This window comes from Gallinula chloropus (genome assembly GCF_964237585.1).
Source record: "Gallinula chloropus genome assembly, chromosome: 20".
Lineage (NCBI taxonomy): Eukaryota > Metazoa > Chordata > Aves > Gruiformes > Rallidae > Gallinula > Gallinula chloropus.
Window position 1 is genome coordinate 6,342,325 of NC_140105.1, and position 25,312 is coordinate 6,367,636.

Genomic DNA, 25,312 nt, shown 5'->3' on the forward strand with positions numbered 1-25,312 from the left:
TCAGTCGGTAAACCTGTGAGTTTTCAAGCACTTCAATGTGTCTGCTCAAGTGCCAGTGACTGATTTTCCCAGGGCAGTACTGACAGACATTGTACTTTTTTATGAATACTTATGCCTGGTTCCCTTTCCAATCACTGTGGCGTGCCAATGCATGACATGGCAGTAGTGCAACAGCAGGTTTCCATGATTTGCTACAACTAAAGACTCCTTTTGCAGCTCCCAGTCCCTAGTAATTTCATGATTTCAATCACTGATTCTTTGTAGTAAAACACCTCAGTTACCTGATCACGTACAGTACAGGATACCGGGTGATGGTTATATCCAGCTTTTCCTCTCTCCATTTTCAATGTCTTGAAATCTGCCTTGGAATAACTCCATCACCAGGGTTCATTGCTTTTCTGAAGTTACCACTTGCTCCTTGGGCTCCTACCATCTCCTGATTCAGTGCAGGCAGAGGTACAAGGCACTTTTGGAAGCTTGGGTTCTTCCAAGAGAGAGAATTCAGCTCTTCGATCCCACTTTTCCCTGCTATAGGTAGGTCTGTTACCCAGCCTTGTGCATGGACTCTTGGTCCCCGAGAAGAAGGCTTCCTCTGTCTCCTCTCAAACAGCATCTCCTGCAAGGCTCAGCTCTGCAGAGTCCTGATCATAGTAATGCTGAAACAGTCTTTCGTGGCAACAGATACGCATAGCATGGTACGTATGGAGGAGCAGGCGAGGGAAACGAGCTGTAAAGTAACATACAAATTCATCTGGGATGGAGCCCAGGGTCTCCTGCACTTCGGGAGGCAGTTCTCTGTAATGGTGCTTCTGTAAAGGAGAGAAGAGGTGAAAGTTCAGGCAGAGGGTTCATGTTCAGAGACCTTGAAACAGCGTCTACAAGATGTGTTTTGATGGACAGTCTCCTCCTATTAGCTCCTCATAAAGGAGCTCAGTACCTGAGGGCACAGGGTTACTCCTTTACCTTGTTTCTCATGGCCCTCAGAAGATCCCGTACTGAGCCTCCTTTATACGATCTGAACTTTCGAAGATCTGCAAAAGAAGAGGTAAGAGCTCTCTCTGTGTTCTGATTCAGGTGTGGTTGGTGGCCTCAGACCTAAGCCCCATGTCCCTACCAGCGCATTCCAATGGATAAACATTTGAAGAAACAGTTTGCTGACAAGTAACAGTCATGTGCTAAAACGCAGCGTTATCCCAGTGCCCCGGTGTGCTGAGACTTTACCCTCTGATAAAATACTATCCCTTACCTGTCTGAAGAGGAACAGTGATGTGCTCTCTCCAGTCCATTTTCACCACCTCTCTTCCTCCTCGTTCTAATTGCTTGACTATTGGACCATCTAAGGATTCCTTCTCTATCCGATCGCTGACATCCTGGAAGAGACATTCAGGTTACTTCAAGTTCTAGTTCCAACCTTTTCCCAACAATGTAGAAATGCTGCTTCTGGCCAACTACTGCCCCAGCTGGTAACTCCTGACAGTTATGACTCTCGCACAGTGTAAAGAGCAACACACTGCATTACATGTTAAGTTGCTGAGATAAGGAGTTTTCACCATCTGCCCAAGCCTTGTATCAGAGTTGGAGGTGGGAGTGGAAAGAACCTCAGCTCCCACCCCCACTGCAAACAAATGCACACGCACTGCAGTGGGCTGCCGTAACGCCTACCCAGTATTATGCTCCAGGCCTGCTGTGAAAGAGCTTCTTGCTTCATAGCTACCACTGAGGCACTACAGCTTTGCGTCTTCATTGCTGTCACCTCAAGCATCCAGAAAGCTGAGAGACCCAGTGTGAGAGCTGAATGTTTACAGCTGTCTTAGAACCAAAACATCTGAAAAGGTCAAAACAAACCTGAAAGAACTGAAGCTGTTTTTCTAAACTCCAAAAGAAGGGGTGTTTCAGCACACAGCTGGCAGACGGACGTTTCTGGGGGTCCATGTTTATCATTTGCTCTATTAAATCACGAGCAACTATGTCTTCTGCAAGGAAAAGGGTGACAGTTCTTAGGCTGTAGGGAAATCTGATGTTTTATACTTCACAGACAAGCTGGGCAGCCTACACAAAGGTGGTAGTGTTGAATCTGTGGTTACGAAATACATTAAATAACTCTTCCAGTACATGAACCCACTCTACGGTCAAGTTTGCAGGGTTCCAAATTTTGTACCCCAGAGCTTTGGGGTGCTAGAATGAACTTTACTTCAGGAGTATGCTGGAGTACAGCTTTCACCATTGCTGGGTTGCGACTCACTATGTGTCATTGCTGTTGGTTCTGTAACACCCGTGGAAGGGTCACTAAGCTGTGCAGAGGTCCATGTTCACCGTGCTTCCCTTACCGTGCCTCCCCGCACTTAAAGACTCCAGGCTGTATGCACCCAGCAGAATGTTGGCTTGGCGCTGCAGGGATTTGCCAAAGGGATGGCTGCCTTCAGATACCACGTAATAAAAGACGCAGCCAGCTGAAAAGATGTCCACCGTGTATGTCTGCAAATAAACAACCTTTAATAGCAAGAACACTTTTTTACCCTTGAAAACTTTGAGCCATCATCACAGGGTGGTTATTTGCTTCCAGTGGAACCTCCTCCTCCCAAGGAGCCTGAGGGAAAGGTGAGGACTTACCGGGTTCTCTTTGCAGTCTTCACTCAGCATTTCTGGAGCAATCCAGCCTTCGGTGCCTGGCACGCCCGACCGGCGGCTGAAGCTGTGCCTGCCCACTGCAAGCTTCTTGCAGAGGCCAAAGTCGGAAATCATCGCTTTGACTTTCCCATGGGCGTTAGGCATTGAGATGAGGATGTTGTGGGGCTTCAGGTCCCTGTGGACTATTAAACACACCCGTTTATCTACTCCAGGCAATCCCAACAATATGCGTATTCGCACTGTACACTTTTGACAAGGTTAAAAGTCGTAACCTCAAACTATCATCTTTGTTAGAGACCCATCACTTTTTCACTGCATCACTGCAAGGCACCACGGTTTGTAGGACTTCTATCCAAAAAATGCAGCGCCCCGAACAAACGTGATGAGTAGCTTTACCACTGCAGGGTAGCAGAGTGTTACACGGATGAGGCTGGTATGAAAGAACAGACACTGCTGCTGCCAGCACTCAGTGGAGCTTCTACAACTCTCTCTCCTGGGATTGAATAAGCAAGTCCCAGCACCAGACCAGTTTCTCTTCTTTTTTTATAATTAAGGAAATAGACCATTCTCCATCCAATACTGAAACATGCGGGATTCTTACCAATACTAAGGGAGTGCAGGTAAGCCAGACCAGACGTCGTCTGTTGCAGGAGAGCAATGGGCTGTAAGCCATGGTGACTGAAGGCCTTCTGCTCAACATACTGTAAATTACACCAGAAGAACAGAAGATTCAGCCACAACATAACTTACTGTTACCTGTTGCATAAACAGGAAATTTAGTCCCTTCATCAAAACAAAAAAAGCTTCCACTGAGTAAATTGTACCAGCTGGTAACACACATACAGCAGCTTCACCCCCAAAAATTCTGTGGGTTTGCAAGTGTCTCCTCACCTCCTGTAACGTGGCAGCACACAGCTCGATGGCTATGTACTGGAACTGCCGGTCCTTCTCCGTGCAGAAATAGCGGATCACGTTGGGGTGCTCATCTGACTCGCGCAGCAGCTGCACTTCCCGGTCTGCGAAGCTGAAGCACTCGGGAAGGATTCTTTTCACTGCAACATCACGGTTATCGAATGTGCCCCTGCAGAGAGGAAGGAAAGACACACCACCCTGTTACACTCTGTAGACAAAGCAAGTGAGAACAGAAAACGTGTTGCAGAGGCATAGTAAAGCACTTCTCATGCAGGAAACAGACATTTGTTCATTAAAGTAGTTTTTGCTACTGAATAAACACTGCGTGAGGTGAGGATATTCCACATGCAAAGAATGTCTGAAAAAGTTTCATGTCTGTTCATATCACATGTGTTTGGGTTTGGGTGGTTGCGTGGGTTTCTTTTAAAGACCAAATAAGACATTCATTGGTCTATTTAATACTAAATACACATACTGTCTTCTACCTGTACACAATTGTCCCTTCAGCTCCGTGTCCCAGAACATCCTTTGGGTTAAACGAAATCTTGCCAACCATCACTCTGTCTGCATCTTCATCTGAACAAAAAACAAACAAGGACTGGTTTAGGATGGGGCAAGTCAGCCTTTTACCACTCACTGCATATCCTTCTGGGCCAGTACGTGAAGTCTTTCTGCTCGTGTTTACATCAGCAACACAGATGATCAAAGCAGAACATCTGCACATGGTACTCACACTGAGTAAGCAGATACTCTGACGACCAAATGATCCAACAGAGTCAAACACATTCTGTACACACCTGACATAAGGTCTGGAAGGATCACATCTCAAGACAGCATGAGAGACCTTTGGTTCTCAGCAGATACAATTTTTATAGGTCACTTAGTGAATTTAGAAACTGCTGACTGAGAGTTATGGCAGTGGGCTTACTAGCAATTCCCTGGAATAGCTTTTGAGGGGACAAACAAGTGCCCAGGAAAATCAGGAAGGAAGGCAGGCTGCCCTCCACCATCCTTGTTTGTTGACTCCAGTTAATCATAACAATATGTATATACAAACCTCTCTCTAGAATGGCTACAGGTCAGGAATGTCCTGACATGGACAGCACAAACCTTGGGCAGTTACAAACTGAATGCTTTTCTAAAGCAAATAATACTGCTCAAAGTCAGGGCATGGCCCACCTGCTCCCTGATTTAAAATGGTCAGACTAATGAGTCTTTCTCTGCTTCCTGACCTATGAAGTGCCATCAGTAAGTATTTTAATTGTTCCGCTGTATCACTACACACCCTGGATATATGGTGTCATAATAAAAGACACTGGATCGACTTTACCTCCCTCCTCTTGCTCAGTGGAGGGGCAGCTCCCAACATCCGATGTGGAGATGCTGGAATACACAGAATGGTTGGATGCTCTGGGGGACACGTTCGGCGTGCTGGTGGCAGAGCTCTCTGTCCGTCCACAGGAGGTGTCCAAGAAATCTGCTTCTGGGGGTAGATCGCTGGGAGCACGGAAGGGCAGCTTCTGTTGCTGCAAGAGCTGTATCTTCTCTTCCAGCTGATGCTGCCTCTGTTGCTGCTGGTGGACACTCTGTGAGAAAGGACCTCAGTTCCATAAGTCACATCACAAAAGGGAACTCTATAGCTATTGGGACAGCTACATACAAAAGGAGGGGGGAACTCTTGTAACGACACAACCAGCCATTCAGGCTGGGGAACTTTCCCTCTCATGCCTTCCATTTCATTCTGAACTCCCACTGCAAAGCTGAGAACTGCACTGGCTGGTCAATATGGCAAAAGCCAAGTGTTCCTCAGTTGACCATGTGTCTTAGAACTATAAAAAGATAATGGCTTTGATACAAAAGCTGGAAAACTTGGCAGAGAAAGAGAGGAGTGAAGCTAATGGTGTTAAGATCATCTCCATGAAAAGAGTAGCACACACAGAAACCAGAACTGGTGGGATAGAAAAAGCCCCTCCAGATTTGGCACATATGCCCAGAGCAATCACTGCTGTGTCAAATCTGTAGCCTTTGTTACCCTCTGCACTTCTGTAAGGAGGAAAAAAACCACTGTAGTGTTTTTCCTTCTAACTCCTGTATCATTTCTGGGGCTGTAAAATGTTACCGACTCCCAAATCTCAACAGCACATCAAGTCAAGTCCGCGTTACCATTGGGTAAGTGATGATGAAAGCCACCCAGCCCACAAGCAGGAAAGTGCTGAGAATGATGGTGGCCATGTCTTTCAGCATGGAGTCCACCGGGGCCTCTGGGCGCGGCGCAGCCCGAGCAGGTTTCTCCTCAATAGCCTTTGGAATTGTGGGAGGCACTTCCGTTCTGGAACCTTCCACTATATCGATGACCTAAGAGGCAAAGAAAGGTCCGTCAGCGCTGCAGCTTCCTGGGTGATGAAGCATTAATACCCCTGGCTTTCTGCTAAATCACTTGCAATAATTTCTAATCCTACCAAAGTCAAAGAAAGCTTTAAACATGGAGGGGGGAAGCAGCTGTGAGTCCTAATTTGGAAAGAAGGAAACATCCTACCAGGGATGCTGCATGGTAAGTACATCAAAACCTGAGACACCAAGTGTCAGTAATTCCATGTCACTTCTCAGCCTTTCCCCGACTTGTGCTCCCTTACACTCTGCAGTTGTCCAGCAAGATGATTATTCTCATCACAAACCTCTTCAATAGTGGATTTATCCGAGTTGGCTGGAATCACATTTTCAGGCCTCTTAGGTAAGTTGCTTGGAAATTTCTCCAGAATCTTTGTGGGGGCAGATAATGGTGTTTCATGGTGCCCTTTAAATAGAACACATTTATTGAAATAAAAGCCTGTCTCTTTTTAAGAAATACATCCCTTGATTTCAGCATCTTTGATCAGCATCAGAGCACATACAGAGTTGATATAGAAAAGGCTTGGGAATATCAGAGAACAAAAGCTCAAAACTTCCCCTCTATCCAAAGCAGCCCCAGGCACAGGAATATCAATCCTGAGGAACTCTGAGCTCAAGCACTGGCTGTGGGTTTGGTTCCTGGCCATTACAGGAATGCACATGGTATCTCCTGGCTGGCTCAGTCTCAAGGCAGCTTTTGCTTTGTGATGTGGCCTTGAGGCAAAGATCATGTTCTAGATATGAACCGGTTCTGGTTGCACCGCACAAGAAGGATGACCCAGCACAGCTACAATTGCTCTTCACACTCCTTTGCCTCGTGCTGGCCATGTAAGTGTGAAGAGGAAGACGCTGCTGTGCTCGCAACTTTTGCAACTGGAGTAGACAGAGGAAGACTCTGGCTTTTGTACAGAAAAAAAGAGTGGAAAAGGTTGAGGGGACAGGTCACTCAGCGCAGAGGGCTGCAGAGGAACACCAGCAGTTGAAAGGAAGCCCTGACTGCTGCAAGAGCAGGACACTGTTAGCTAAGAAAAGGACAGCAGGAGGCAGAGCTGACAGTTAAGGATGCTGCAGGTTACACCCTGTCCCTGCCACAGAGATCCTACAGCATATATCACTTAATTAGAAACTTGTATCACTTAAAAACGAGCTTCAGGCAGTTCTTAATTTTTTTAAGCAAAATTGTAAATGCCCTGAAAAGTCAATTCCAAAATGTTGGGATCTGTGATGCACAGGACAGGCTGACCTTTTATTAATATTCTCCTCAGCCACTGTGTGTTCATCCTCCATTGTAAAATGGGGAAAACAGGGCTTAGCCATAAAATGAGAATTAAAATAACATTGTGCACAATAAAAAAAAACAATCCGAAGGCACCAGAATACAACATTTACAGGAAACACGACATTTTCTATTCCCCTCCCTCAATGAGGGGCAAATAAATAATAAACAACTTTCCACATATCAAGCTAAGAACTCTTCATCCTATGCACTGAAAACGCAGGCGCCTCAGGAAACCCAGCACGTGGTTGTATACTTAACGACATTAATTGATATGCAAATGAAGATGAATTAGATTACTAGAATTCAGTAATTACTGCCTGAGTTTAGGCAGTGGCTGGGACCGATGTACAGCAGCTGGCAAACATGAGACTTGCCCACCAGATGGCAGTGGGAGGCCACGCGAGCGGCCCAGCCATCCCAGGAGCCCGGTACCTATCAAGAGCCAGTCGTTCCAGTAGTTGAGCTTGTTCTTGTCTTTCAGCCTCCCCGAAAACTTGACATCCGTGCTGGGGGTGATCACACACTCGCCATTGTCTTCGATTGTGACTCCTTCTGTTTTCGGACCCTCTAGTAAGGGGATGGCGCTGCCACGGGGCTGGGGAGAGAGGAGGTTGTTACCTTAGGGAAGCACAGTGTCCCTATAATATAACTGGCAGTTACACTGGAAAATGGAGGTCAAAATCAGTGGGCAAGCAAAAACTTCTGGCAGCAAAGTCACCATAAGCAAACACTGCCTCGTGCCCTCAGCAACCGCTTCACCAGCCTTGGACATTAGACCTTCCAAGTTGGTGTTGCCTAGGAGATGAGATTACTCTCTCTTGTTTTAGCAAAGTTAAACAGTATCTTTATTTCCTATGTGGACAACCACAGCGTGAGCAAAACAAAACTGTGATGCAGCTTCCTATCCACAGGGAGTTACTTTGATGAACACACCTGCAATTTTAACATACCATACTGCAGAGCAACCCCTGCTCCACTCCTGCTAAGCTTGCCCGGCACAATTCCTCATGAACTACAGATACTTTGCAGCATTTGAAATTATTCCTGAAATATGGTCATGCATGCTAAGGCCCACTGTTAATTCTTTCATGAAACATTTAATTTGCTATGCATTTCTTGATAGAAATCTGCCGTTTAAAACCAAATTTCTGTAGATATACAGCCTCCAGTGTTTAATTTTCTATTTACATCGGATCCTCTTGCCACTTCGCTATGACAAAGTTGCCTTTTAATATGCATTTCAGGTATGTTTCCATTTCAACTTGTTTTTTTTAAGCCCAGGACAGCACTAATTCTCTAGAGACACTTTTCAGCAGGTGTCATTCAACTCTTGCAGCCCCCAACTTACCACAACAGTTACTCCTTCATGCACCATGGATGGCGATGCATACAAACTTGTGGAGTATTTCCCTACATACAGGGTTGGTCTGGAAAAAAAAAGCAATAAACATTAGAAAGTGTAAAACAAACAGATGTTTTACCATCTTAGCTAAAACCCTGGCAACGCAATCCTGCAGAACTAATGCATGATTTCTCAAATCATCAATATTTATATCTTGAAAAGCCTGGATCTGTAAAACTGTACTGCTGTACTATGAAGCCATTCTTTTTAATTATGAAAGCATTAATAGTTGATTATTCACACCACAATTACTCATTTGACAGAACTCATGTCCTATTACTACATTATTCAATAACTGGTATTTGCCAAACTGCTCTGCACTGCTGTTCATAATTCCTGTTATGAAGAACAATTTCATTCCATATTGTAAGAAACTATTCAACACAGAACATCTGACAGAAGTTAGGAACATGCATTTCCTAAGTTTAGGATAGGGGTGTTTTTGCATCTGCCTAAAGACAGTAAAAGATCAAATATGATATAAGATAATAGGTGGAGAACTAGAGCTGCTTTTACGGATTCTTTTATTCACCTTGAAACTTGTAGAACAACCCTTTAATTCCAAGTATATAAAGAAGGTTTTAAATGGCAAAGCTCTGTCAAACAGACAGTGAGAACAACAGGAATATTCATGCTCACGTCAGTTTGCTCTTGGTCTCCGTTTCCTTTGGGAAAGGGTATTTCCACTTGGTAATGTGTCCAACCTCCCCAGACATGAACGTCAAGTACCGCAGAGTTTCTATCCCCACGTTAGTGTGCATAACCTTCCGCAGCCCCTCCCGCTGCCAGATGTAAAATGCCACCACAGGAGAAGCGTAGTTCTGAATCCACAGCACGTCCCCAGACTCGCTGTCTACGGTCACCACCAGCCCATCTCCATTAGACACAAAGTGGGACATTTCTACAAAACACAAATAGACAGATGATCTGGTTGCTGCTCTTTAGTCTGCCAAAGAATAGCTCATCAGTGGTCAGAATCAGGCTGATACAAGTTCAGCTGCAATGCAATAGCACTGCAATAGCTTCTTCTGAGTGTGCACCACAGTTTAGATAGCTTCCTCTCTTGCCATCTGCCACTAAATTTTAGAGAGTCATATCTTCAAGAGCTGCAACATGTTAGTTTCACTTTACCTGAAGCTACCTAGCAGGCTCTAGATACTACAGCACGTAAAAGATAAAGCCTGGCAGCTGTGTATCAACTGCAGAAAAATCAGCCTGACCTATTTATTATAAGAAAATATTGGTATAATTTTGCTTGTATATGCAGAACTCATGGCCAAAGAGGGTGGGGGGAAGACAGCAATTAAATTCCTACTGTATTTTATGTCTTCATCAGGCAGAGTAGCTGCATAATCAAAATAGGTGGCATTCCATCGCAGCTCCTTCTTCTTGGTGTCATACATCGTGATCGTGTACTCTGTTAAAAAATATACAGTCTGTGAAGCAAAAACACCTATGAGAGGATAGAATCAATCATCTCAAATCTGAGACACTCTTCCAATCACCACTCACGCCACATGCTGTGCTCTGCATTTCCTTTTCCCAGCATTCCTGACAAACACTTCATAGTTGTAAGGATAATCCCCAATCCCCTCACATCCCATCTCCAGGAACCCCCAAAGGAGCCAGCAGACCACTGCTGCCCTTGGTACCAGCACTGTGTGTGTACTGCACACCTCCTTTGTGTGTACCCCCGTTCCCTTACCCTGCATCCTAAACTTCAGCATACCATGCTCTGGTGCTGAACCATCACACTGAAAGGACACATCCAGAGGTTTAAAGAATAAGTCTGTAACACTCCTCTTTACTAGTCCAGATCTAGATGGTGTTCACCTGATTTTGACAGTTATTAAGAATACAGCTTTTGATATACTGTATCTCCATTTTCCTTAAACAGTTGTTATACATTGCAGAGCAAACTTGGGTTCATAGCTGCTACTGGAATGCACTGTTAAATAGAATATATATTGTACTTAGGCACAAGAAGAATAATGGGCCATGCCTGCTGCCAAAGTTTAAAAAAACCCAGTATGTCTCCACTGCTATAAAGAGTTAATAATTCTCTTTGTACAGCCCAAAAATTGTAATTTACATAAGTTTTTTAACAAATAGACTTGAAAACACTAACTCATCACAAGGTCATTTGTTATCATCCTAAATTTTAACATCATCATGAAATTCTCTTCGAAGCTGCAGAAAAAAGAACCACCATATGACCTGTTCTCCCCAGGTACAGGAGGGATGCTGATGGACAAAGACTTTCTGCAAACGAGGAGGTCAAGGTTTGCTGCTTCTCCCCAGTCATGAGGTCAATCACATACCAAATATCCTGCTTTTTACCTGAAATCATAATTTAAGCCACATTACCATTCAGTTGGAAAACTGTGCTTCCACCAAGCTTTGCAGCCTTCTTTCTCCTTTAGTAGGTTTACAAACTTAGAAACTTAGCGTGAATAAAGCATTTTTAAAAAAGCAATTCCATACACTCAGCCTTAGTTTCATTTAGCAATCCTGGCCCACCCCAAATGTTGACAACAAAACCCAAATACGATGTTTAGAATGGTAAGTACTAGTTGTTGGATTATTCTTTCATGGTCATAAAATCTAACAAGAGTTCTGAGTGCAGAAGAACCTGTGAGCTAGGAGAAGAGGAGATGGAAAAACCTGTGTTGAAGGACAGCAGGTAGAAAAAAAATAGAGGATCTACACATTTCAGCTTGATTAAGAATTGTGATCCTCACATCCCATTCAAGTCTACATGAGCCATAACCTTAAATACTTCTTTGACACTAACAGATGTGTTCTGTTCAGAAGCTTCACTCCTTTTTTCACAAAATGGAGAACCAGAAGTATGCATTGACCCTTCAGGAGATTAAAAACAACACATAGTTCATCCTGATCCTTCACACATTTACTGTTGGGATCAGTAATAACTGTCCTTCCTTCTCCCTTTCCCCTCCCAAATCCATCTGCAATTAGAATGAGTCAGGACAGAGAGCCATAAATTTGTTACTACTTGTAGTATAAACAAACAGACTGCATCTCAGATAACGGAGGATGTTTATCTGTGCTGCAATGTGATTTCTAATCTAATTACAATTGTCAGGCAGTCAATGACATTTATAAGTTTAAGAATATTTTAAGCAGAAGTCACTTTTTGTTGAGAGAGAGCATCTCAAGAAAGCAAAAAGCCCCATACAGGCTACTGAGGTCTTAGAAAGGCTATTTTCTCCTTCAGGAAAAGTGGTTGGGTTTTAATCTTTAAACAGTAACTGAATTTCAATATTAATCAGAATTTGTGTTATCGGAAAGGTTCATGGAAGACTGAAACTCACATCCAAAGTAAAGTCTATTCCCATACACTCTGAGGGTCTCTACATTGTCTAGTCAGTGAACATACTACGGTCTAAAAGAAATGAAGTTTGAGCTCACCCATGTACAGGATTCCATCTGAACTGCGACAGGGAGATGCCTGGACCAGCTCAGGGATAGTAAACGGAAGTTTCTAAGGAGAAAAACAGAGCCAAACAAAAAAATAAATGCCTATTCACATTGGTCTGATAGTCTTCACGTTTGTTCACAGAAAAGGGTGGTCAGAAAATTTCAGAAATCTCAAATAACAGGTTTTTTTATTGGCTGTTTGTATTATTACAGCGCCTGGGAACTCGAACTTTCAGGTCAAGGCCCTGCTCTGCAAACCCAGAACAGACAGAAGTCTGTCTCAGGGAGTTTGTAACAGGTGAACTGCATGTAGAGTGGAAGAACTATTTCCATCTGAGAGGTCTGTAGGCCAAGACTGCGTTTTTTTAAGGTCTGTCATCATCATACTCTGGTTGAACTGCCGTACCTAGAACAGGTCTAAAATGGTTCTCTGCAGGACTGTACAAGGACATTTAGAAAGGCCAGATACCTTCACACACATTAAACTGCTGAGGGGGCGACTGAAGAGCTCGAGACGCTGCCAGGCCTGTATGGCACTGACAGAATGGGGGACAACCCTTAGGAAGCTTTAAGAGACTCTCATTGGGATGAGGTGGCAAGAGTGATGGACAAGCTGCACCAACAGTAACCATCAGGCCTTTGCTAACTTTACTTAATGTAATTACTCTTGCTTAAAATTTTTATAATAGTGATTCTAAATAGAAATAAAATTACTTTAATTCAAAGGAGAGGAGATTAACAGAATAAAGGAATAGATTAAAGTATGTTGCTGCTTCCTGGATTCACCCAGGAAAAGAACCAAGAATCACTCTGCAAGTTACAATCTGGCTGTGCTGGGGCGAGGAGGGACATGGTGAGTAAATACTAAAATACTTGACAATATTGAAGTTCTTAAGAGAAATCATAGCAGCTGCCAGAGAAAAGAAACTTGTGGGAAGCCAAGCACCACAAAGTTTAAAAACAAAAGTCAAATGTTAGCTAGTATCTGTGGGCTACATGGCTTGGTGACTTCTGAAAACGATCAGCATTTCTGTCTGCTTAGTAAATCTTATGAAGATACCTCCTAAAGGTGTCAGCAGAGCTTACATTAATCCTGTCTTCTGGGAGATGATTTTAGAAAATTAAGTATTTGAGGGAAAGTGACACGTCACACACAGATCATTCAGTGTTTGGGTAATACAACAGAAATTTGACTTATCGTCATCCTTATTTCAGCAAGGTACAGAAAAACAGCACAGGCAGACAACGCATCAGCTGTTGATACTTCCAAGCAGAAATTATTCTCTGACAGTCCCAAGAAAGGTGGCAACTTTCTGCTCTGATAAACTAAAGTTTCCCTCTGCAGAAGAGCTCGCAGCACAGTGCAGGGCACTGCCATTCCCAAAACTCCTAACAGCTGGCACAGGCAGCAGGCGCTGTTTTTTGGCCAGTTTGATTGAGCCCTTCCAAGAAACTGGGACAGTTCCATCAGACAGTACAAAAGCCTGCAGAACTTCACAGTACAGGCAAGAAAGCAGAGAGCTCCCCTGGGGATTATCCCTTGGGTGAGACTGATGAGGGCATGTTTCTAAAAATTACCAGGGAGAATTTACAAAGCATACTTACAGTCAGGCCTTCACTATTCTTGCCGCCGAGCGTATACAAACTGCCGTCATTTGGGTCTGGAAGAAACGCTGGCCTAGGATTAAAGCAGCAATTATAAATGATAAAAACGTCACGTGTTGCTCAGAGAACACAAAACCAACTATAGTCAGTGCTGGTTGTACAGAGAAGCTCAGCTGATGTTACATTTTTAACTTTGTATTACCCATTTTTTGAAGTTTTGTTTATTAACTGTGAAAAAGAAAACAACATGAACAAGTTTCACAGACTCGTAGAACTGAATCATTTATCTTGGAAAAGACCACTGGGTCCCATCATTAGCCTAAGACTGCCACGTCCACCACTGAGCCGTGTCCTTAAGGGCCACATCTACACATCTCAAATACCTCCAGTGATGGCGACTCCACCACTTCCCTGGGTGGAAAACACAAAGATCCAAACGTGGCAGCCAAGCAGTGAGGTGAAAGCTCCTACAAGAGCCTCATCTCCACAGCTCTCTGCAGACACCTGAAAGGAGGCTGTGGGCAGGCAGGGGTTGGCCTATTCTCCCTACCGACTAGTGACAGGATGGCAGGAAACGGGCTCAAGTTGCACCAGGGGAGGTTCAGACTGGGTATTAGGAACAATTTCTTCAGGGAAGGAGTGGTGAAGCGTTGGAACAGGCTGCCCAGGACATGGTGGAGTCACTGTCCCTGGGGATGTTAAAAAAACCCCAACGGGCAGATGTGGGGCTTCAGGAGATGTTTTAGTGGTTGCCATGGTGCAGGGCTGACGGTTGGACTTCAGGATCTTGATGATCTTTTCCAACCCTGATGATTCTATGAATCTATACATGCTTTTAAAAGGCCACAGAATTTAAAACAAACCAAACAGAGAGCACAGAGAAGGCAAGGAACAATAAGAGTTGCCAGAACTACGTAAATTTGAGACATAAAGGCAACCTCCCACCCAAACTACAAAAGAACCCAAACAAGCGCCATCACCAAAAGCAAAACAACCCCCCCACCCCCCAAAAACCCAACCCCAAAAAACCCCAACACAAGCCAAACACCCAAAAAAAAGACACAAAAAACCACCCCTAACCACAAAAAAGAAAGGATGTAACACTGACTTCAGAGACATAAAGCCTAAATTTCCCAGTTAAATGTGCAATTGCTACTCTGGAGGAGCTGCTCTGAAGTAATAGCTTGAGATTTTCATTTGAAGATTCTGGTAGTGGTGGTGGTGGTTGGAGTTTCCTGTGCTTCACTATTTTTAGTCTTTTATTTGACAAGAAAAAGAACAAGGGATCGCTCCCTAGATGTTTCTGTCATTTGCAAAGCTGCTCAATTCAAGACTCTAGCACTGATAGTGACCTTGATCTCTACACCAGAACAAACAGTCTGTAGACAGGATGCTTCTTCTCAGCGCCACAAATAAGAGATTCATACGCAACTAATTACATCCTTTCCGTCTCTGCTCTCTAAACCACCCTAAACTGATGTTGCAAGGTATGCAACTTCTCAAACACAGACTGTTTCGGTTCAAATTAAACCAAATTTCAAGGTGTCAGTAAAAATCCAACAAACATTAACTGAGATAAAGGAAACAGACTTACTCTTCCACATGGATTGGTACCTGGAGGACAGGATCTGCACAAAGGGAGAGAAAAAGTCATAACACTGGCAATTCAATCCCTTGTCAGGTCTGCAACAACTTGTTCCTTTTTCAAAGTCTGATGCACAGAGTTTCAAAGGGGCCACCCCAGCAGCTTCAATGAGCTCGTACATGGTCATGAAACTTGGTTCATAAAACGGGAAAGTACAAAGCACCTGAGGAGTTCTAGAACTTCTGAGGTTCTTTGCTCAGTTTTATCCATGCTACTCCTGAGAGGAGACTTGGAAAAGATAGCAGCCCTGCATTGCATCCTGAGTTTTCTCCTTATTTCTCACCTGGACAGCACAGCTGTTGGAACTACCTGTATACATGCTGATAAAACCCTGGCTTCCGATACGCATGTGTGACCACTGGCGCCCAGGAGGCAGCTCACGGTATCCTGCAGCACTTGCTTTCACCCCAGGGCTTCCACAAACTTCAAACCAAGGTACAAGGCACATGCTTTCTAGCCAACTCCCAAGTTAATTTAAAATGCAGCACACACTGAGAGGCTAGTGCTACGCCTCCTGAAATGAATGGGAAGGCTGCCAATGACTTAAGAGCAAGAGTCCATGCAATTCAGAGAAATCTTAGTTCCACTTCCTACTCCAAGATAAAACCTTTGTGATCAGCATGAAAAGAAAAACAAGTCTGCCAAGGACTATTCAAAATTTCCTCAAGTCTAATTTTTTCCCTTAAATAATCTCACTGCTAAAGTTTATCCAAGAATCCACATTACATAAAAATCAGAAGGTTTGGGTACAATCTCACAATAGTTGGTATTTTGAGCAATCAGGATCATAAAACAAAAAGAAGTTACAAAATAAAACCTGACAATGCTTAATATAAATCCTAACACACCAAAAGATATATTAAGAATAATAAGCTGATTTTAATGGAAGGTGATGTCCCCTAAAAATTACTGAGGCCTCAAAAAGTCCTGAATTGGGGGATTTTCAATCCTGGAGACAAAATCACGGAAGTTCCCAGAGCTGTAAGACATACTCTACAATTTCCAAGACAAAACTGGGCACATATTTATGGGTATATTGGCAAAAAGTAACTCAGAAATCAGGAGGATGCAAGGTATCTTCACTTCCACAGGGAAATCAAACCATTCTACTAGCACAAGCCCAAGCAAGATGACAGAGCAATGAGCAAACAAATACTGGTTTTTCACCTGTTCTGGCTCCATGCAAACATCACAATGCTACAGGAAGGAAGGAAGAACAAAAGCAATGATGTTTTAAGAGCCTCTGATTGTGAAACTGGCATAGATTCTGGACAGCTCGAGTGTACTGTGATATTTGCAGAGCTAAGCAAGACACGAACAAGAAATTCAGGGTTCAATACACAGGTCTTGCAAAGCCTCCCCCCCTGTAGCATATTGCACCACACCAACTGCTGGGTCTGATAACAACGGCCTAGGAGCAGGTCTCTGTTTTTATAGAACAGATTAAAAAACCAGAAGAAACCCCTAGCTGAGCAGATCTCTAACAGCAGTGCACCTGAAAACAACAGCCACCAAAAGATGCACTCATAACATCAGGGACAGAAAGCACAACATGAGGAATAGCTATTCCTATTTGCATCAGTTTCTTTTTACAACAGTGAGCGCTCTCAAAGCAGCTTTGTTCAAAGCATAACTACATATTTATGTATTTCCTCTTTAAGCCTACAAAACGTTTCAGATACATCCTCAAAGCTGTCAGAATTAACTACTCAAAAGCACATTAAGCTTCTGGGAACAACTCAATTATCTGGAGAAGGAGCTACTCAAGCACTGAAAACACTACACCTAGGAAACTCACTGCTCGGTGAGCAGCCTTGTCAAGTTGTGTGCTTTACCCATTTCTCTCATCACAGGGTTACTCACCACCACGCTGGCAGGAGCAGCACCAAACACACCTCCCCCTACATCCCAGCAAATCCTCTATGCAGGGATCCTGCAGACCTCCATGCCAGCTCTGGGGAAGAGACCCACTGCAGGGCACGGGCACAGCAGAGTCATGCCATCTCCTACTCAGAGCCTCCTACACAGCACAGCAAAAACACTGAGAGCACCTAGCTGGTACTCTTAACAGGCACTGACATTCAGTCACAGAAGATAGATATTAAGACTACCTACCTTGTTCAATTTTTCTCTTATTGATGAATTACTAGCATTAACACTGATGAACAGTGTAAGATGGGAATGCTGCACAAGTGTGGAGCTCCACATCCTATCACAAGCTCCATTTAGAACTCAAGTACACAACAAAAGGGCCTAACAGTAATTAACATTCAGACAAAGGAACTAAGTGATTCATTGTTAAGTATGTCTCTACAGACCATGCTGCTCGTTCAGACCTGTATTCCATTAACTACATCAAGCAATTCATTTCTATCCCTTGTGTGAAGAAACAGGTTTCAGGGTACATTGAGAGGGACTCCCCCTGCTCCAACCTTCCAGCTGATGATATGCCAATTATTTCTCAGTGTTTGCTTCAAGTACTTCACAGGCTGTACAGTATCTCATGAAAAACATGCACACAACATAATCTCTCTGTTATCAAAGAAAAGAAAGAAAGAAAAAGAGCATTAGCTCATTAGCTGACCATTACATAAAGTGGTTCAAGTCTGGAGTTGAACTGCTACATTGAATTATGAAAAGCAAACAGAGGTGAGTTTATATACTCAATGTATGCACAAGTCTAGGTGAAATGAACTAAAAGAAGACAAATAGTCTAGAGTTTTTATAATTATAAATGCTTTGTGGGAAGGGAAACTCTCAGTTTCATGAAAAAGCACAGCATAAATCAGCAGAAAATGTCACCTGCCTCACTTGAAGTAAGATTTAATGCAAATGCTAAGTGTGTTGCAAAGGCAAAAGCCAAATAAACTCTGCAAGTCTCTTGATGAACCAAGAGTATCTAATTTGGTAAAAAATAATCTGTCACCTGTGGTGATGACGACTACTGCTAGACAACAGCAAGCTTCACCAACAGTGCTCAACAACTCTGTCCTATCTACAAACATATCCTCAAGCCATCATTAGAGATAACAAAGCTGCATAACTTGTTTTTGAAGTGAAAACCGACTGTATATACATTGTTTAGCTACAGCAAAGGGGATCTTCTTTAAAATCACTTTCTAGGCAGCACAGGCAAAGCATAAGAAAATAATTTCTTGTCCAAACTACCTTCACAACCTTTTAAATTTAACAAATGGATTACTTGCTGTCTTTATTAAATAGAAGTGTGAAGTTGCTATCTGAAATTACAGCAGCAAACCAGCACTATGTGAATCAAGTTTCAAACTCCCCAGGCTGGACTGTTACTAACCTAACACTGCACATATTCTACAGCAGAACAGGACAGAATGTGATTTCCTCACACATATTAGTATTTCAGGGTTGTGGGTTTTCTGGTTTTTGGTTGTTTTTTTTTTCCCCAAAGAATGCTCATGAAAACCTGAACAACTACATGAAATTTTAAAAATTAGGTTATGTTTTCTAGCAACCGATTCTGGTTTGTCCATGACATTTGCAGGAGAGTCTGGTTAGTAATGCTTTCCTATAGTTCCTTCTCTGACCCCAAAATACCCTGAGTCATAATAATGCCATACAGCATTTTTGGACTTATAATTAATTTCCACTTAATTTTCTAAGACTGGGTGATCTCCTTGTAAAAGAGCAGACTCAAACTATCTCAAAGGTCTGAGGAGTGCTGCATGATTATGTCAACCATAAAGCACCATAACAGTGAAAGACAACACACACATATAGCTTCTGTACAATATTTACTTGCATTAAGCTTTTACTCCCCATCTTATATTTCTGAAAGATGTCATATATAACAATTCCATCAACAAATGTATCCTTCACTTTAATAAGTGATGGTAGAAATCCCTTGAGCATCTCTTCAACTTATGTCATGAGTTTTCCTGAGGCACTCTTGCATATCAGAAGACACAAATGAGAAAGCCTTAGGAGAAGAGCCAAGGTGTTCAGAAGTGCTGCACAGAAGCATCATGCTCATGAAAAAGTTCTTAAATTTTTCTTAAGTATCCTATCTTCACTAACAAGAACAACAAAGCTTGATCACAATTGATAAAAATCCTAGTTTTACTCATTTTCTTAGTAACTTAAATTTGATTTACTAACTTTGATAGCAGGGGTAGATGGAACAGATTAAGATGTTACTACAAAGCAGCAGGAAATTTGTTTAGTACTTACTGGCACATGAACCAAAACACTGATTCTTCTCATGGCTTCCCACAAAATTTAAGTGCTATATATGAACTGTTAGAAAGCATTTAGTATCAACATCTGGTTTCTTTACACACAGGAGGCTACTCACAATGTGAACACACCCTGACAGAGTTTATTTTCTGGAGTGAATGGAATTCTCCTTCCAGTACTAGCACCATCAACCTGGCAAGACAAGACCGTAAAGTACCATTTCTCTACATTTTTAGCTACGTGGGCCATGTAAATTTTCTCATTTTCTTAACACTTTCATGAACTTGAACTAAGGTCGTACCTCTGCAAAGACATTTGAAGACAGACAATGAACTCTTCACATTCACTTTCATGTGGTTTGGGACATATTCCAACTTTATTTCAATATTGGTTTTGAACTCACTCTGAGATAAAAGAGAATCTTGAGTTTAATTTATTGTCAGGGCTTACAATAGTTCTAATATGCTTGAATACAAAAGAGTGATTAGTCTTACAGCTGAGGTCACCTTTTGCTCCACAGCAGGTCAAGCACAAAAAGTCCTTGCAAAAGTCAGAGAACTGAGACCTTATCTTCTCCTCAGCACTCAAGTGTTAACATGCTGAGACTGTAGTCATGTAATCCAGCTTTCTAAATTTCCCTGAACTGCAGTTCCCTGTAATTCTAATAGGCTTGATCTGTTCCAATACTAACAACAGTGATAATAACCACTGAACAAAGCAGTAAGTATTCTATATCAGAACAAAAACTTCACAGAGAAAATGTGACAAAAATGCATCTGCCTCTCCCTTAAGTGTCCATTCCCTGTAGCACAGGAAAAGCCAACTTCTTGCTTTTGGTATGATATCCTGTCCATAAGCTTTCCACTTTCTAGACTAGGGAAACAAAGATGTCAAAGCAACTATGGAGTGTATGTTGATGATTTAGGAAGCAGGATGCCACCCTGCAAATATCTCCAGTACTAGAGGGGACATTGAGTTTTCTATAGATACTTCCAAGGGTTTCCAATTCATTTTTCCTGCAGCCTCCACTAAGGCAGAGCATATGAACAATTCCCTCAAACTCCTCCATTCAATACACACCAGCTTTAACTTTCTGCTCTGGTAATCTGTGTGTAAACAAGCACACACACACACACACAGACCCTATGACTAGAATTACTGCTACTGATACTCTTAGCTAAATTAATTCATGGCGTTATAAGACTGCCAATACCTCTCCTCATCACCGTCAGACTTCAAAATCGTGATCCCCTGAGAACTGAAAAGCTTGTATTTTTCCAAGTTAATAAAAAGAATTGGAAGGTAGCTGTCAAGAAAAAAAGAATTAAGAGGACATAGATCCTATACTATAAGAATTTATTCTAGAACTCTTAAAAGTTTATTCACAAATGCAGCAATTGTTAGAAACCTCTTAACATAATCCCTGTCCAGTAATGTAGTAAATTACTGGGCTCAGTTACACTTCCCTGAAATTAAGATTTTGACCTGGCAACAGGTAGATTTCCCAATAAAGTTTGGGTTGCATCATGGCCAGAAAATACTTGTGCCTGAATCATTTTCTTGTGAGCAGGCAGGAGCACAGAACACATATCATGTTATTCAAAAATAATTCTAACTCATATTTTGCATGTATATGTGCAAAAAAGGCCATATATACAGTTTTTAAAGTATGACTGTAACACTAATTATAATGCATCTAACTTTCCTCCATATTTCACAATCATGTGATAAGATAAAATTTGACCAAAACCCAAGTCTTTTATAATGCACAAGATTAGACTGCACATTTTCAACACCATAATCTGCCTTTAGGCAGCACATAGAAAAGCAACAACTAAAAAGAAGAAGTGGGAGATTCTGAAACAGTAAATGAGTAAGTCGCTGCCCCACTGGAATGAGCTGGAAAAAACGGTTTCCTGACCTGAGGCCCCACCATAAGAACTGGGCTAACGGGCCAACTTAAAATCATGTCATCGTTGCCTGCTGTTGCAACTGTAGTAAATGAGGTTAAAGATACTAAGAAGCTGTCCTCTGGAATTTGCTGAAAAGAGTACTGTTCTACAACTATTTTCTTCTGACAACCCTTACTCATTACAGTTCTACACAAAGGTATTCCTTCTTGCTTGGGAATAACCACTGTTATTAGAGCAGGACCTACAGATCTCAGATTTGCCCTTTAGAATCTACATACCATATACCATTAAGAGGTATGGTTATATCTTTGTCTCATCATGACTAGTCCACTGAATTCCACAGGTTATGAGTAAGGTATTAGAAACCAAAACTTTTAAAATTTATTGTGAACCACTAGTTTGGTTTGTTTGGGGATTTTTTTGATTGTTAAAGAGAACTAAAGATCCTAAAAAAATTTCTGCCGGCTCTAAACTAGACGTAAATCTGTATATATTATACGCCCTTCTGGAAAATTACTTTGCATTATTTCTTAGTGGAAAAGCTGATGAATGAAAAGAAAGATATTATCTTGCCAGCAGGTTTCTCATCACCACCTCTATCACTGTCTGCTTTCTTACCTGCACATAAAAGCAAGCCTAAAGTGCTGCACAGAGCTGAGATCTATAAGAAATGAGAGAAGTTTCATTTTCAGCAATTTTGAGGAAGAGATTTCATCCTAAGTAATCTTACTTAGGATACTCTGAGTATGTTGCTAGTAGCAAGTGCAGAAAACACAGGAGTCTATCACACAGTCAGTAGAGCTGACAGCTTCGTTTGCTGATCAGAGATGGCACTAAGATCCTTATTTAGTCTCTCATCAAATGCGTGCGACTCCCTTTCAAAGGGTTTGTGGGGCCACAGCCAGAGCAAAGGTGCCTCTCAGAAATTTGGGGGCAGGAGGAGCATGGGTTCTTTCTATAAACTTTCCAACCATATTCCAGATGTCCAAAGCCCAGGGAATGAGCAGCATCAGTTACCTGGTCACTGAAAAAACCTGAGAGCTGTCAGAAGGTGGGACCCATCGAAGCAAACAGGAAACTAGGGCATTAAGCATCTCGAACAGGTCCCAAATCTCCCTACATATAACTGCAGGGAACACAGCTTTAACTCTGAACTACTGGACGGACAGTCCTACTACCACCCGACCCATTCTTCTGCCCACTTTATGGGGAGCACAGGTATTCACACTGCCTTTCTTTCCAGCAGTACACCAAGGCAGGAAACCCAAACATATTATTGTGGTGATAACCACTGGCTCATTTACTCTGCATAGCTAAGATAAGCTTCAATGCTAAATTAAAACAAACCACACATGGCAAGATTTTCATGTTTGTTTAAGTACTGCCTGATAACGAACACTGCCTTGGTTTTTTCCCCAATGAAAATAAAATGTATATGAATTGCCCTTTGTTAAATACCTTGCTGCTTAAGTGCAGTAATAAAACATTCTCTTCCTGATGAATGCCTCTGCAGCACTTCATGTGCTTTGAGAAGTTGTGGAGGTCATCTGAACTATAACACATGGTTTATTGTCTGATAATCAAGGTAAAATGGCACCTGCAAGAACACTGCCTGCAATGCATGAAACTTCCTACTGGGAAATGCTCTGTATTAATACTTAATTCTACACTATTAAATTTCTCCAGGGATTTAGCACAGCAAGATGATAAAGACTTTCATAAGCTATTAGTTTCCAATACTGTGGCATCTTTGTTGGGCTTTCCACATTCAGGGTGACCATCAACAAATGCAGTTTTGCAAAAATAAATAAAACCCCTATAATTACAGATTAATTCACCAATTTATGCCACGTACACTTAATATGAAGCATCTTGTAACAATAATTGCCACTTTCTTTTAATTGACCCTTGTGTGGTGTTCTATTACACAGAAATAAACTAATGGGCATTAAGTGCTTTGCAAAAAGCAACTGAACATACCCCATGTCCATAACATAAAGGATATAATACATACTTAGCAACAGCAAGGAAAAAAGTTGTATAAAACAAGATTATCCAGTCTGGCAGTTCTACTGCACCAACAATAGTTTTGCAACAACTCTTTTTAAACAAGGGAAGTTTCTTGAGCAATACACTCTGACCAAGATTGTTTTAATTACCAAAGTGACTTCATTTCTTCCTCAAACACCCTCTTGTCACTTACAAAGTCTGGCTGCAAAGAAATGCCAGTTATGATACCCTTCTAGGACTACGTAGTATATTCATGTAATTTGATTAACAAGCAAAAAACAGCAAGCAGTAGCCTATGGCAACAATAAAGGGAGGAGGTTTGTAACTTCCTTTTTGTCTTATTCAAGCCTGTTCAGGGAAATGAAAAGTCTAAATTTACAGAGGAGACGGAAGAAAACGTAATCATACCTATTAACTAAGAAGAGCCACAAAAGCTCATTTATGAAGTTAACTTTTTCTCTGGTAGATTTGTAATCAAACATGAACGGCTTCACAAATAAGAACAATTGGTTTGTACTGCAGACATCAGCCATTCACAATCCCTTTCCTATCATTTCAGCTCACCTACTAAATTGACATCAAATTTAAAAATAGAGGACAGAATGATGCAATCGCTGTGACTCCTATCCATTTGACCAGCTTTGTAATTTATTTTTCTGAAGTGAAAACACTACTATCACTTCTACCACATGTAATCAGAGTGCTACTAAAACATATTTGCACTAAATACTGAATTTTTCATGAAGACAGAGCTATCTCTGCTCAGCAGTTAAAATTACAAAATCACTTCCAGTCACTGAGCAATGTTCCATTTCTTTACACAAATGTAGGTCTTATTTAAAAAAAAAACTGTGCTGTTCCTAAACATTGACAGTAGAAAAAAAGACCCAAGGTTTGCTTGATATTCACTGCACCAGTCAATGGAGCGTATTCCAGAGACAGAATCAGTCAAACCCTTTGCCACCATTTCCACAAGCTGACACTCATTTGGCATCTATTCTGTCCTATACTTTCTTATATTGCATTCATTTGCATGACACATGATACCTGCTAATTATACTGCTACATAAATATTCTGGAAAAAAACCTGTAAGTCTGAAAAGATCTGCAATTGAAAATATGGAGACGAACTTGACTCTGGAACCCTGTAGCTTAATTCTGGAGCAAGAGAAAAAATAAGACAGAAAATAAAGTATTTACAAGACCGTACAACAGTTTGACTTCTCCATTAATTTGACTGAAATTACTGTTACTGAGTAGAGGGCATCAGGACACCTCCTGCTCACCTTCTTTTAAAGTCCATTTGATTGCTCCTGTCCTCTTGCTGACAGCATGCAAACTTCCATCAAGAGTTGAAACGAACAACAGTGTTTCTGGCAGGGTTACTGAGCTGGTATTCTGCAAAAGAAAAAGCCATACACTGTATGTCATTATTTACTACAGAGTTTCCTCAAAACTGTCACACAGTACATTGCCTACAACACCATGCTTCTTTTTTATCAGACTGGACAATGTTCTTGTCCCTTTGAGTTCAGCAGTTCCTTTTTTTCTGTCACTGTTACGGAACTGCTTACTGTGCTAAGCTCCCCCAGAGACAAACTGGGAGATGCTTGAAATGAATACTCTATTTACAACTCAACCTCCATTTTCAATTTTTTTATCAGTGTCTTCTTGCACTGCAGTTGGGAGTAACCAGAGATGGGGCTGATGTAGGAAAGAACCGAAACAAAGACTATGTGATAAGATAGCCAGGGTAAGGAACTTCAAAGCAGCTCAGAGAACCATGCTACCACCAAGCAAACAGAACACACTTTTGCCAAGGTTTAGTCCCCTAGAGATTAAAAGGCATTGTCTGGGTGAACATGGATAAATAAAAATGA

At 41.9% G+C, this 25,312-nt stretch overlaps 1 protein-coding gene across 1 annotated transcript in view; it reads right to left on the reverse strand.

Annotated features, from left to right (window-relative positions):
• Positions 1 to 602: 602 nt before the first annotated feature.
• Positions 603 to 25,312, reverse strand: part of ERN1 (endoplasmic reticulum to nucleus signaling 1) — a gene marked incomplete at both ends in the record, with an annotated part of 32,121 nt that continues 7,411 nt past the window's right edge. The window contains 21 exons of the mRNA XM_084273590.1: positions 603 to 809; positions 964 to 1,031; positions 1,247 to 1,370; positions 1,846 to 1,973; positions 2,328 to 2,475; positions 2,611 to 2,810; positions 3,230 to 3,329; positions 3,520 to 3,709; positions 4,026 to 4,116; positions 4,871 to 5,126; positions 5,704 to 5,895; positions 6,216 to 6,334; positions 7,640 to 7,802; positions 8,556 to 8,634; positions 9,249 to 9,510; positions 9,925 to 10,026; positions 10,827 to 10,949; positions 12,042 to 12,114; positions 13,656 to 13,728; positions 15,250 to 15,283; positions 24,719 to 24,830. Of these exons, the coding sequence (XP_084129716.1) occupies positions 603 to 809; positions 964 to 1,031; positions 1,247 to 1,370; positions 1,846 to 1,973; positions 2,328 to 2,475; positions 2,611 to 2,810; positions 3,230 to 3,329; positions 3,520 to 3,709; positions 4,026 to 4,116; positions 4,871 to 5,126; positions 5,704 to 5,895; positions 6,216 to 6,334; positions 7,640 to 7,802; positions 8,556 to 8,634; positions 9,249 to 9,510; positions 9,925 to 10,026; positions 10,827 to 10,949; positions 12,042 to 12,114; positions 13,656 to 13,728; positions 15,250 to 15,283; positions 24,719 to 24,830 (2,844 nt within the window). The remainder of the gene's footprint in view (positions 810 to 963; positions 1,032 to 1,246; positions 1,371 to 1,845; positions 1,974 to 2,327; positions 2,476 to 2,610; positions 2,811 to 3,229; positions 3,330 to 3,519; positions 3,710 to 4,025; positions 4,117 to 4,870; positions 5,127 to 5,703; positions 5,896 to 6,215; positions 6,335 to 7,639; positions 7,803 to 8,555; positions 8,635 to 9,248; positions 9,511 to 9,924; positions 10,027 to 10,826; positions 10,950 to 12,041; positions 12,115 to 13,655; positions 13,729 to 15,249; positions 15,284 to 24,718; positions 24,831 to 25,312) is intronic.